The sequence below is a fragment of the Ascaphus truei genome, chromosome 8 (genome assembly GCF_040206685.1).
Source record: "Ascaphus truei isolate aAscTru1 chromosome 8, aAscTru1.hap1, whole genome shotgun sequence".
NCBI lineage: Eukaryota > Metazoa > Chordata > Amphibia > Anura > Ascaphidae > Ascaphus > Ascaphus truei.
The window spans coordinates 40,444,556-40,456,764 of NC_134490.1; the positions used below are offsets into that span (position 1 = coordinate 40,444,556).

General features: G+C 41.1%; 1 protein-coding gene across 6 annotated transcripts in view; it reads right to left on the reverse strand.

Annotated features, from left to right (window-relative positions):
- ACSBG2 (acyl-CoA synthetase bubblegum family member 2) overlaps positions 1-12,209 on the reverse strand; it is a 46,117-nt gene that overhangs the window by 23,591 nt on the left and 10,317 nt on the right. For 2 of the 6 annotated variants that reach the window (XM_075611602.1, XM_075611605.1), the window contains exons 2-3: positions 2,135-2,258; positions 1,467-1,585 (exon numbers count right to left, since the gene is read on the reverse strand). In XM_075611602.1, coding sequence (XP_075467717.1) covers positions 1,467-1,585; positions 2,135-2,235 — 220 coding nt within the window. In that variant the 5' untranslated portion in view covers positions 2,236-2,258. Of the gene's footprint in view, positions 1-746; positions 875-1,466; positions 1,586-2,134; positions 2,259-10,128; positions 10,277-10,338; positions 10,507-12,209 lie in introns of those variants that run through there. The other 4 variants (XM_075611604.1, XM_075611603.1, XM_075611601.1 and 1 more) reach the window with 4 other exon arrangements.

Here is a 12,209-nt window from a genome sequence, read left to right on the forward strand (position 1 = left end):
AATTTACACATTTCTTTCTGTCAGCCTTATACATTCACCTACTCTTCAATAGAGGGTGATGTCCAGACTGGCTCGGGTACCTGCATACAGTTATGCCTTGTCGTGGCATGCAGGCTTATAAATGCTTTGGCCAAAGGGTTTAACAAAATAACATCGCATTTATAAGCCCAATAAAACAATTAGACTGATTAAAAGGGGCCAAGGACAGTGCAAAAAGCATGGTTATAAAATCGAGCTGACAGCTACAGATCAACAAACTGCTTTAAAATCATATTTCTATCATAGTGCTGGCAGTAGGCAGCGCTGTACACAGAATCTGGCAGGCACAATAAGTCTCTGCCCTGAAGAGCTTACACTATTTTTTGTGTCCGAGGCACAGGTAGATTGCTTAGTCACAAGATGTCTTAACATTATAATTCAAACCTGGTTCCCCAATTTGAAGGCAGTGTTATTACAACTAAACTACCACTTTGGATTTTGTTCAAATCCCCAGTTTCAGGGAATGTATGGTCTAAGAAATGAGAGAAGAGCCAAACTTGCCACTTTTAATTTAGGCCACCTGTCTAATATCAAACCCTGGCAGAGAAAGACTTAAGTCAACGTGTGTTACTGACGCACAGCGCCTGTCGCTAGGTAACAGTGTTTGAGTTCAGCCTATTCTGTTGTATAACCGGATGAAAACAGGTGGTAGATTGTAAAAAATACCAACTGTCAAATTCCAGTCCCACCTGGACACACACACTCACGTTTTCTGGCTGAACACCAATCCTGTTCATATTCGCATTATAGATTAAATCACATTGAAAGTTGATAGGGGAGGTTGCTATTTAAAGCGTGCTATCTTTCAGAGAGAGGAAGTGTTACTCGAGCAAACTCTTTGAACACAGAGATATCACAAAAAAGGGAGCGGCCAGAGGCAAACACCTCCCAAGTCTCAGATCAACATGTTTACAAACGAACTTATTATTTTTTTTTTTAAATGAATATTACTACTTGGTCACCTGTTTCCATAGCTTACTATATATTCCCTATATTAGAACATATTCATTTTGATTTACGAATGTGGATGTGGCTAGTTATTTATCTTTAGAGAACACAGATTAGCACCCATTTATTTATTGTATTTATCACTTCAGATTCATAATTACTATACAAACATTGCACAAAACAGACAATTCACCTCTAATTTTGAGGACCGACAACCAGTCTTATCCCAAAACGACATTAAATAAAGATTGTCAAAACACTCAGCTTTCCAAGCTTTGAAAATGTTTAAAGTTGAAGAATTATTTACAAATGCTTCCATTTGCCTGATTGTGCCTTTTTTTTTTTATTAATAAAATGTGTCAATTTAACCCAATATATGCCACTGTCCTTGGTTAACTTTTGTCCTAGAAGGAACTGACTCTTTATCCCTTTTGCTACCAGAAGTACTCCCTAAGGACCAATACATCCTCATTACATACCGTCTGATTGTGGCAGGTCTGTTATAGCCTCGGTCCCGTCAGCTGAGTGGGTGTCATTCAACAGCTCAGGGTCTTGGATGCTGGTGGCTGTGGGAAGAGGGAGATCTTCCCTCCTAAAACTGAATAAAAGATAAAAGCAGGTTCTAAAACATGAAAGCTGTATGTCTACAGAGAAACAAATCACACAGCGAATAATGTGGAGCTGCTGGACCCCCTGCACTGTAAAAGGTAAAAGTGAATCGAACCATGCCAAGGTTTGGCCGCTTGTGTTTCGTCTAAAAATAAATTACAAATTGCATTTCTTCAGGGCCAGTGAATAGTGGGGCGTGTCAATCTTTTTCTTTTTACCCTTATTCCACCTTATTAGAGAGCCAATAAAAGATAAGTGGAGGGGTCGGGAAGTATTTGCCTACACAAACTCTTGTTGAACACAGTGACATCAGAAAGTCTCAGTTCAATATAATTACCAATGAACTTAAAGTGATGTAAAAATACAAATAGGTGTCAATCCCCCAGTTGTGACCCCTTCAGCATGCCACTGCTATTAGCAGCCTTTGGGATTGTACTTGCTTAGTGAGTGGCTTGCAGTGAGCTGCTTAGCCAGAAGCAATGGGTGGTACAGAGACCCTGATCTCTCGGAGGAGGAGAGGTGTAGAGGTTGGACGTACCTCTGTGAAGAAGTCACCAGTATATCATTCAGACATACGCCTTCTATTTTGGGGTGGTCCACAAACACTTCTTCCGTAGCAGTTGCAATTATTGTTGACATGGCTGAATCACACTGCAGAGTCACTGAAAAGAAATAAATACATTATATAGGAAGCGTCAACAGTGTACACTGCACTTTACAACATAAGAATACAGGTAATTAAAATACAATAAGGGCATCGCACACAATGCATAAAGATCCTACAATCTCATATGTGCAAAATAAGAGACACGCCCGTGTCATAATGGGCGCATGTGTATATATTTGACAGGCACAAAAGTTTGCATTTTTCCTATAAGAAGCAGCTCATGGAAACATTTCTCATGAGAATCCTGACAAGAAGGTTATACTGCATATTTCTTTCTGGGGGTTTAACAAAAGCAATGTTTTATGGAAAACACAAAGCAATATTTATGGTTTCATTCCATGTCTTTTACACTTTTCCCCCTGATTTTTACTGAAATTTCCAATATTTCTACAGATAGCAAGGGTACAAATAGAAAAAAAGGTGGGGGAGGCAACACAAAGTGATTCCAAGTGCTGAGACAATAAAAGCAAAGCCGTGTAAATGATACAGGTTACATGTTGAATTAGATAAAGGATATAGGCTTATTATTTTACATGTATGGAAAGACGAGTCTGTCCTAATAAAACAGGGTTTGGCCAAAATACGTTTTGTTGATTTTATTTTGAGTGGAAATTGAGAAAAAATGGACTATCAATGTGTTAAAATATTAGCGCTAAGACCTGTATCCCCCTTACTTCTGATCCATGGGTTGTAGACCCTACAGAGTTGTGCCAGAGAACTATTACGAAAGCTTGTGATTTGTTTCAAAACAGAACTTGCAAAACGTGTTTAAGAACTTGTAAATTGGGAGCTTTCTGTTTCCACATAGTGGTTATGCAACATTTCATAGCCAAGAATGTGTGAGCAATCAATTTATATATAGTGCTCAATTACATTCACTACAGGTCTGTGAAGGCTGCTCAGAGATCAGGTGCGAGGAAAATATTAAGAATATTGTTTATATAGCGATAGACCTGCTTCCAAAGGAGAGCCACCTCCGGGCACTCCCATCATATATAGATGAAGGAGCCAACCGGGCCACAATTAGGGAAACAAAAAGTGGAGAACATTGACAATGAAAACAGTTTATTTTTTGTGGTGCAAGATACCATCGGAATCGAACCTTGTAACTATTTTCTTTGGTCAATATGTTTGTGGAAATCTTTCAAGTGTTTTCCCAGATGTCTTGCAACATTTCAATAAAGCGTTTAGTGTAAATCATGTTCTCATTGTCTTGTGTATTTAAAATGTATCCTCTGGGGTAGATCTCCACCACTGAAATTCAGACTCCCGGTGGGAACCTATAGATTACCAAACAGAGGGACCATGTTATTCTGTTTGTTCTTTAGCTTACATACAGTATACATTTGTTATCATCCCAGATATATAAAGTATGTGAAATGATTGCGTAAATGTAATTTTGGTTGGGCTAGAATCCTTGGGAGCCCATAAGAGGGCTTGTAAGATTAGTGGTCCCATGACGTCTCTCTACCCCAGCCCATCTAACCTGTTCAGGGGAGACATACAGCATGGAAGTTGTGCCAACTGAGCAGCCTTATAGCACAACCAGAAACATGGGACCGCTAGATCTCCACAAGAAGTAAACAGGAGAGTATGCACCTTGTTTGTTCTCCATAAAGTGATTAATGCATTTATGTAAGAGATTAACTGGGAAGGGTCCTAAATAGATCACATTTGTGTAAGGATTCGGCTTGATCCGTGACAGGTTTTCACTATGGTCCATGTTTTCTGTCTCTCCTGCCCTTTCTGCTCACTGTGGCCATTTTGGGTACTGGCAGCCTGCTTTATAAGGCTGCAGTTCCTGGTGGGAGTCGCCGAGCAAAGTTCTGTTTGCTGCAGCTCTGTTTGATGTTCGCTGTCACGCATTACCCTTTCACTTATTTGGAATCCCTGTTGCTGACCCCAGACCGTGACCCTGACCTCACTGCCTTCCGCTTGTCCTGAACTTTGCCTGTCGCCTGGACTCCGCACCTCTGCCCTGACCTTTTGCCTGGAGTCTGCACCACTGCCGCCAGCCCTGACCCCTGCCTGCTTACCGTCTACAAATACTCTTACAGGACTATGTCCCCCGGGCTTCGGTCGGTTATTCTGCATTCCTACCTCATCCCTGCGGGTCCGCATCCCGATTAGAGACAAGCATCGTCACAATTTGGACCCGATTTCAAGATACTTTTTGAGCATTCTATAGATTGTTTGACATTTGCCTGATGGAGGGTATAATACCAGTCTATTTGTGATGAATATGTTTACACATTAATGAAAATCACTACTATAGTTGCAATGTTTTAACCCAACATAAATTGTTTTTTGAAACACATAACTGGTTAGTTTTTGTTAAATGGAGTCATAAGTGTTAATCCTGTTATATCAAATAATTAAGATGATCATCAGCTGCACACATTCAATGAATATCGTTTATTTTTAACTTGATTATAATCATTTCCGTGCATCCGGCATCCTGGGCACACATCCTGTCTGCACCAAGACGTATGGTCACCGAATATACCTGAACAGGGAAAGCTAGGCCACATACTCTAAAGTGACTGTTACATCAAATTCCACATGCAAAGATTACAAAAAACATCATCTCTGGCAAAGATGCTAAATGACAGATTCCATAAAAAATACACTGGCTTCAGCGATCATATTACTACGTATTGCTCCATAGAAAACGTTTCCCTATAAATTCAACTGCTCCAAATAACCACTACCTATATACCCCTTCATTGAGAACAGATCACTGCTCCCTATAATCTTCCAAAAAACCCTCCTATTTCTCTATATCAGGGGGTGCGCAAACTTCAGTTCGCATCCCCAGTCTGTGGTCCCCCTTGCTTGCGCCCCCCTCCTTAGCTGCTCTCGGGCTCCACGCACCATGACGTCACACGACGCGTTGCCATTTGACCCCATGTTGTCATGGCGACACGTCACTGAAGAGCAGGAAAGGGAAGTTGCAGATACCTCGCTCCTCCACCAGCATCTAATTTACATGCCTGGGGGAAGAGCGTGGGGTCTCTGCAACCACCACGTCCAGCCTAGAAAATCCCACGCCCCCCCAGGTCTATATACACATGCTTCCTATAAACTTCCCCTTCTGTTGCTCCATATAAGCAAACAGGCTGTAAGCCCACATCTATAGTTGGAGCGGCAATGCACACAGCAATAGAGCGTGCGTGCACGAGCGCAACCAATTTTTTGCGGGACAAAATCTTTCGATTTTGACGCACAACGGCCAGGTCACGTGCACGGTTCAGCCAATGAGGGCGAACATCATGGGCACGCCCCCAAACATTGATTTAAAGCTGCTCTTGGTCACATTGCCTCCTCCTCCAGACCCCACACGTGACGTCATGTGCATACTATGTACAAGGCCCAAGGTATCTTCCAGCACTGCAGGGGTCTTCTGGCAGAAAGCTGCTTGGTAAATATGGGACTCTGTTTTACAAAATGACCATTTAGCATCAAATTGTATTTATTTACTTTATACTTTGTGTAGATTGCTCATTTAGATTGTGTATACTTTGTGTAGATTGCTGTGGATGGTACAGGCAGCTCCTTCAGAGTTGAGCATCTCAAGAAGCAGGTCGTCACTGGAGATTAAATGAACACTGTTCCGCTTCTGGTGACCCCCTGCTTCATAGCTAGATACTCCTAGGCAGAATAGCACCTTTAACACACCTTCCAGAGCTGGAAGACACCTTGCAGCCCATTGACTTGAATAGGCTGTAAGGCATCTTCCAGCGTCAAAAGGTGTCCTATGGCAGAAGACTGCTTAGCAAATATGGCCCCTAACTTTTTTGGAGTCAGAATATCCACAGCAGTTAAATGCCACAGACCAAGCACCATGATCTCATATTTTGTATCGCATGAACATGACACCAGCACCCTCCATTATCAACATAAGGAACAGAACAGGAATTTGCCCTCTGCGGTTCCCCTTCACAAGGGTCTCTATGTAGTGTTGAACTCGTGACATCCGCAGAACATCACGCTAAAGCCGTGTCTCCCATTCTGAAGAGTTACACATTTAACCAAATGAATGTTATATCATGTTGAATGGAATAAAGTGAATCAGGGCACTACGGATGTGCTATAAACTACATTTATTGTGCCAAAGTTGCGACGTTTTGACCGATGCAACGGCCTTTCCGGTGTTAATGGCATCATGTGGAATTCCTTATTTTATCTTAACGGATTTTTACAGGTCCAGAAAAAGGTCTGTGCAATAAAGTCAAAACAGTGGGGAGAGGACAGAGAAGGGGCCCGGTTCAAAAATATTGTGAACCACCACCCTAAAAGGTTAAATGAAACTAGCTCTCAGTGACCATACAGCTGCTGTACATAAATGCTAAGCCACTGTCCATGCACTGGGAGATTTAAGGGCATGGCAATTGTGAGGTTATTAGGACAGGGAACAGGTGGTGAGCAGACATGATGATATCAAACCCCACCCTTTTGTTCACAACTGCTTTAACGCCTTTGCTTCCAGAGAGGCCAACATCAAAAGGGTCAAAGGACGCAGAGGGGGACATAGTAACTTAGTAACTTTTTAAAGCTCTGGGTTTACTTTAAAAAAGGTGATTGAACCTTTCTGGATGAAGCCAATTACATTGTTAAGTCATTGAAAAATAGTATTTTTCCTGTAAAATGATGGATTGAAAAAAATCCCAAGCATTTGTGGAATGTTAATAATTTGACAGCAGTTGCTACAGAGCCTCGTTTCAGATGACAATTCCATACAGTTAGGTTGTGGTAAAAGTTCCTTGGTACAAAGCAACAAAACCTTCCCCGACGGAGTAGTGGATGCATTCAATAGTCCCCCAGCAGAAGTGGTGGGGGTTAATTATAAAGCACACAGGATAGACAAGAGGGGATCCTAAATATACTAAACATAAGCAAACGATTTTCAGGATTCTGCATGAATATTTTTTATTAACCATTTCATCGATCTCACCCCCGTTGTCAGCTATCTGCAGAGGACATGGCCCCTTTGAGAATTATATGCCACTGGACCATGAGACTGTGCTTAGCCTGTGGAATGACAGTTGGGAAGGAATTGCTGAGAGGACTGGTGTGGAAGTTTGTTTTGATATGGCGAGGCTGCTGCAGAACACTTTGCAAGGGCCTGACCGATCCATGGAGTGAGGAGACTGATGGATTTTGCTGGCTAGTACAAAGTACAGTGACACCTCAGGGAGCACTGCAACAGCTAACGGCCAAGAGGAGAAATATCAGGATTTAACAGCCAGTGGAAAGAAAGAAACCCCCTGCATTGGAACACAGGTTATGTTTTCAAATTAACTGCAAGCAGCAGCCTGCATCTGTTTGAATCGTGGAAACGTGGGCAGGTAAATGGCAAATGAGGTTTAATATAGCTAAATGTAAGGTTATGCATTTGGGATGCAAGAATAAAAAGGCGACTTACAAATTAAATGGAGATATATTGGGGGAATCCTTGATGGAGAAGGATTTAGGAGTGCTTGTAGACTGCAGGCTTAGCAATAGTGCCCAATGTCATGCAGTAGCTGCAAAGGCAAACAAGATCTTATTTTGCATCAAACGGGCAATGGATGGAAGGGAAGTAAACATAATTATGCCCCTTTACAAAGCACTAGTAAGACCACACCTTGAATATAGAGTACAATTTTGGTCACCAATCCTAAGAAAAGACATTATGGAACTAGAGAGGGTGCAGAGAAGAGCCACCAAATTAATAAAGGGGATGGACAATCTAACTTATGAGAAGAGGCTAGCTAAACTAGATTTATTTACATTAGAAAAGAGGCGTCTAAGAGGGGATATGATAACTATATACAAATATATTCGGGGACAATACAAGGAGCTTTCAAAAGAACTATTCATCCCACGGGCAGTACTAAGGACTCGGGGCCATCCCTTAAGGTTGGAGGAAAGGAAATTTCACCAGCAACAAAGGAAAGGGTTCTTTACAGTAAGGGCAGTTAAAATGTGGAATTCATTACCCATGGAGACTGTGATGGCAGATACAATAGATTTGTTCAAAAAAAGGTTGGACATTTTTTTAGATGGGAAAGGTATACAGGGATATACCAAATAAGTATACATGGGAAGGATGTTGATCCAGGGATTAATCCGATTGCCAATTCTTGGAGTCAGGAAGGAATTAATTTTTCCCCTTAATGGGGTTTTTTTGTTTGCCTTCCTCTGGATCAATAAGCAAGTATAGATACAGTATAGGATAAAGTATCTGTTGTCTAAATTTAGCATAGGTTGAACTTGATGGACCTATGTCTTTTTTCAACCTCATCTACTATATAACTATGTAACTATGAATCCAGAGCTCCAACGAAAGATTATTGTACAAATACCCTGTCTGATCAACAGGGTATGTGAACCAATATGCAGCGACTTAAATATATAAAAAGACAGAGGCACAGCGATAGTGATTTGTTTTAGTAGGATTGCAGAAATACCGTTTGGTTATGTGGTAGCACTGTGTCTGTATCCCTGTTCAAAATGATGGATACAGTAATATAAAGTTTGTTATAATTCTTCACAGTTTTATTGTGTTTAATTAATCCTGCTTCCAACTCTGTTTACCACCCACTATAAGAGTTAAACCCCAAGTTACAGGACTCAGGCCCCCACCTCAGTGACAGGTTCTATAGTCTAAGGTTAAGTGAAGGAGGGGTTACATCTACTTAAAACACATTGCACCCAGCTCTTCTAGCAGTGGAGGAGTTAAGTCTATGCTGACTAATTCATGAAGGGTGATTTCAATAATTTGCATGGACAAGATTCACACCTCGAGATCTTTTCCAGTAAAAGCAATTTGAAATTCAGTCTGCAGTGGCAGCAAGATGCTAGTAATAATAATGCACTGCGGAATACAGGCGATACCAAAGATTATCCCCTCATCTGTTGGCCACCCAATAGTGCAACAAGGTTTTCACATCCGAGCAGGAATTAGAAGGAAAAATCATATTTCTAAGGCCGTGCTTATAGTCCTTGCGCCACTGCTAAAAAAGCAAATGTAATTGAATTCAAGCGATTGCGACCAAGCCGTCGCGCTGCTCCTTCAATAAGTGCACGCGACTGATTCAAAACATTTGTTTTGACGCGACATCGCGACGCCGGGACTATAAGCGTGGCCTAATGCTTGGGATCCCAGCAGGGGTGTGTGTACATATGTGTATGTCTGTGCGCATATGGATATATAGATGTGGAGCTAGAGATATAGACATATACACACACTTACAACAAAAAAAAAAAGATGCTTATTTAATACAAAGGTGGATTCAAGGGCAGATGCAATCAGTCTGATCTTTTAATCACTGTGGTTGTAGTCATGAGTTGCAGACCCCTCCGCGTGACATGTTTTCCCCTCAACCCTAAAAGCATCCCTTGGGTGAGGCTATCCTTTTAACATGTGGCTAGAAAGAAATCACACACACACACACACACCCACACACCCCTAGATTTTGCAATAAGGCAGTTGGAACAGACAATGTTGTTAGCGAGCACAAACTGTATGCAGCGCTGTACATAGCATTTTGCAGGCACAATTAGTCCCTACCTCAAAAAGCTTACCATCTCATTTTTGGTACCAGAGGCACAGGGAGAGCCGACAACAGAATATGCATCAGGTTCACCCACTTCAAAGATTCAGATTTAAAGTCTCTCACATTTATAAATACTGTATAACAATATATTTTATAAAACTAAACACATAAAAATCAAAAAGGATTTTAGATACACACGTCTGTATCTAAAATCTGTGTGTATATACAGAGGAGCAGACACAAGTGAAGATGCTGTTTCTCCATATGATGATTAGCCCTGCAGTGGTCCTGGTATAACAGATTAGAAAGGCATCAGATACTCACACAGCATCCTCGCATTTAGATGTTCTGCTCAGTCCTCTGCAGTGTGCCGATCACAAGCGCAGCTGCCTTGCTGCACACAAGTATAATTCCTACCGCCCCCTTTTTTTTCCTCTATTAAGCCAGTCCCCATCAGGAAACCCTGAAGTGTGTGTGACATCAGCGCATCGTCTGCTTTGTAATTGGAAGCTGCCCATCACCCCACAGACCCACCTGCCTTATATGGAGACTCGTCAGGGATGTGCTGACATCCTCCATCTATGCCCCTCTTCTGAAGTCACATTGGTACATCTCATCCCTGGCTTCCTATAGGATACACGGATCATTTCCTCTCTCACTGCTACATACCTCCAACAGATGGAGATGCTCTCAGAGGTTACTCTCGGACAGAATAGAGAGACGAGAAAAATAAATAACTAGTCACAGGCTCAGAAGTACTGTAAAGTGCAGATATTCATCTGTGCATATCATTTGCGAGTAAATTCTAGATACCATGTACTGTATTAGTTGTTGTATATAGATATATACATTACATATTTTAAACCAAGAAAAATAATCAGTGATAAATCTATAGATAAGCGTGTATATCGTGTTGGAATATATATAGTATATCCAAAGTGAAAGTAATAAAATAAATAGAATGTCTCGATAAGGAATAGGACTTTGTAAATGGATAATGATTATCAAAACAGAGAGATAACCATAAAACGGAGTCAAACAAACAAACATAGAACCGCATGCTCCAAAAAGTATTGTAATTTATTAACAGTATAAAAATGGAGAATGGTCCAAAAGTTAAAGCCCTCAAATAAATGGTGAATGTGCACATATTGTACAAGACAAAAAACATATACAGTAGTATGCTGCACTGACTAGAAATGAATAATAGTCCAATATTTGATAACGGGTAATCAAATGTCCGTAGTTCAATATCGTGAGAAATATCTAGGGGAGTGCCTCCTACCTACAGATGGAAGCTGAACAGTTTTTGGTGATGAAAAGTCAAATTAAATCTAATTTCAATTAGACACTTATGGGGAGGGGTTAAAATCTAAGATGAGACTTTTCTTTGGGGCAGTACATTTCACTGGAGTGCTCAGTGTGCACTTTGGATAGTCAAAATACTTTTGATATTTCATCAGGAATTATTGATTAAACTAGGTTTGCGGTCTGGCTTCTTGCACACAACCTGTCTGACTTTTAACACTACACAAATACAGAGTGGTCTGTACAATCAGGACCTCATTTAACCAGGGTCAAAGTGTCAGGGCTTTGCAGTCTCAGCCTGCGAGAGATCAACTGCAAAACCCAAGCCCAGTATTGCATTATCAAGTCAAACTGTCTGATTGCAGCAAGGGTATGTGTGCACATAACAAGCATAGGGCATGTCATGGTGTATAGGGCATGTCATGGCTGGTGTGATATGCAATGAGGTTACTAATAGGCTGAAGCTTAGACTGGCCAACAGAGCCATAACGAGGAATCTAAAAGAAGAATTAATCCTTACAATAAAAAATAACTACAGCACTATCATCCTACACTACACCCCTACTCACATTCTATAGGTTTAAATAGATAACGTTCTTCTTTTCTGTCCTACGGGTTTCTATCAAGTCTCTCACTTACAGTACCGCACCTTATCCTATTTAAATATAAAAACTTGGTGGCCCAGTGACACACACACACACACACTTTGTACAGTGGCGAGAAAAAGTTTGTGAACCCATATGATAAATTATGGAAATTCCATAGTTTTAACATAACCACCTTCTTGAACCAAAACCAGTCTTTGCTTAAATATCCAATAAGGTTTATATGAACTAATTCCATGTCTTTTGGAATCCAAGGTAAGTTAAGTCAGACGCCTCGTGCGATCCTTGGCATTTAAATGCCTTCGGGAAGCTTGGGGCTTCTTACCACAGCGCCCCCAACTGCCCCCCTCCCCCCCCCGGGCGGCACACTCCCAGTTTGTGCACCCCTGAATTAGACCATGAGTAATTAAGAATCTGGGTATGTGCAAAAGTAAGTGAAACCCTGTTTTTATCAGCTAAATGAAAGGGGGTAATTAGAATCAGGTATTTAAA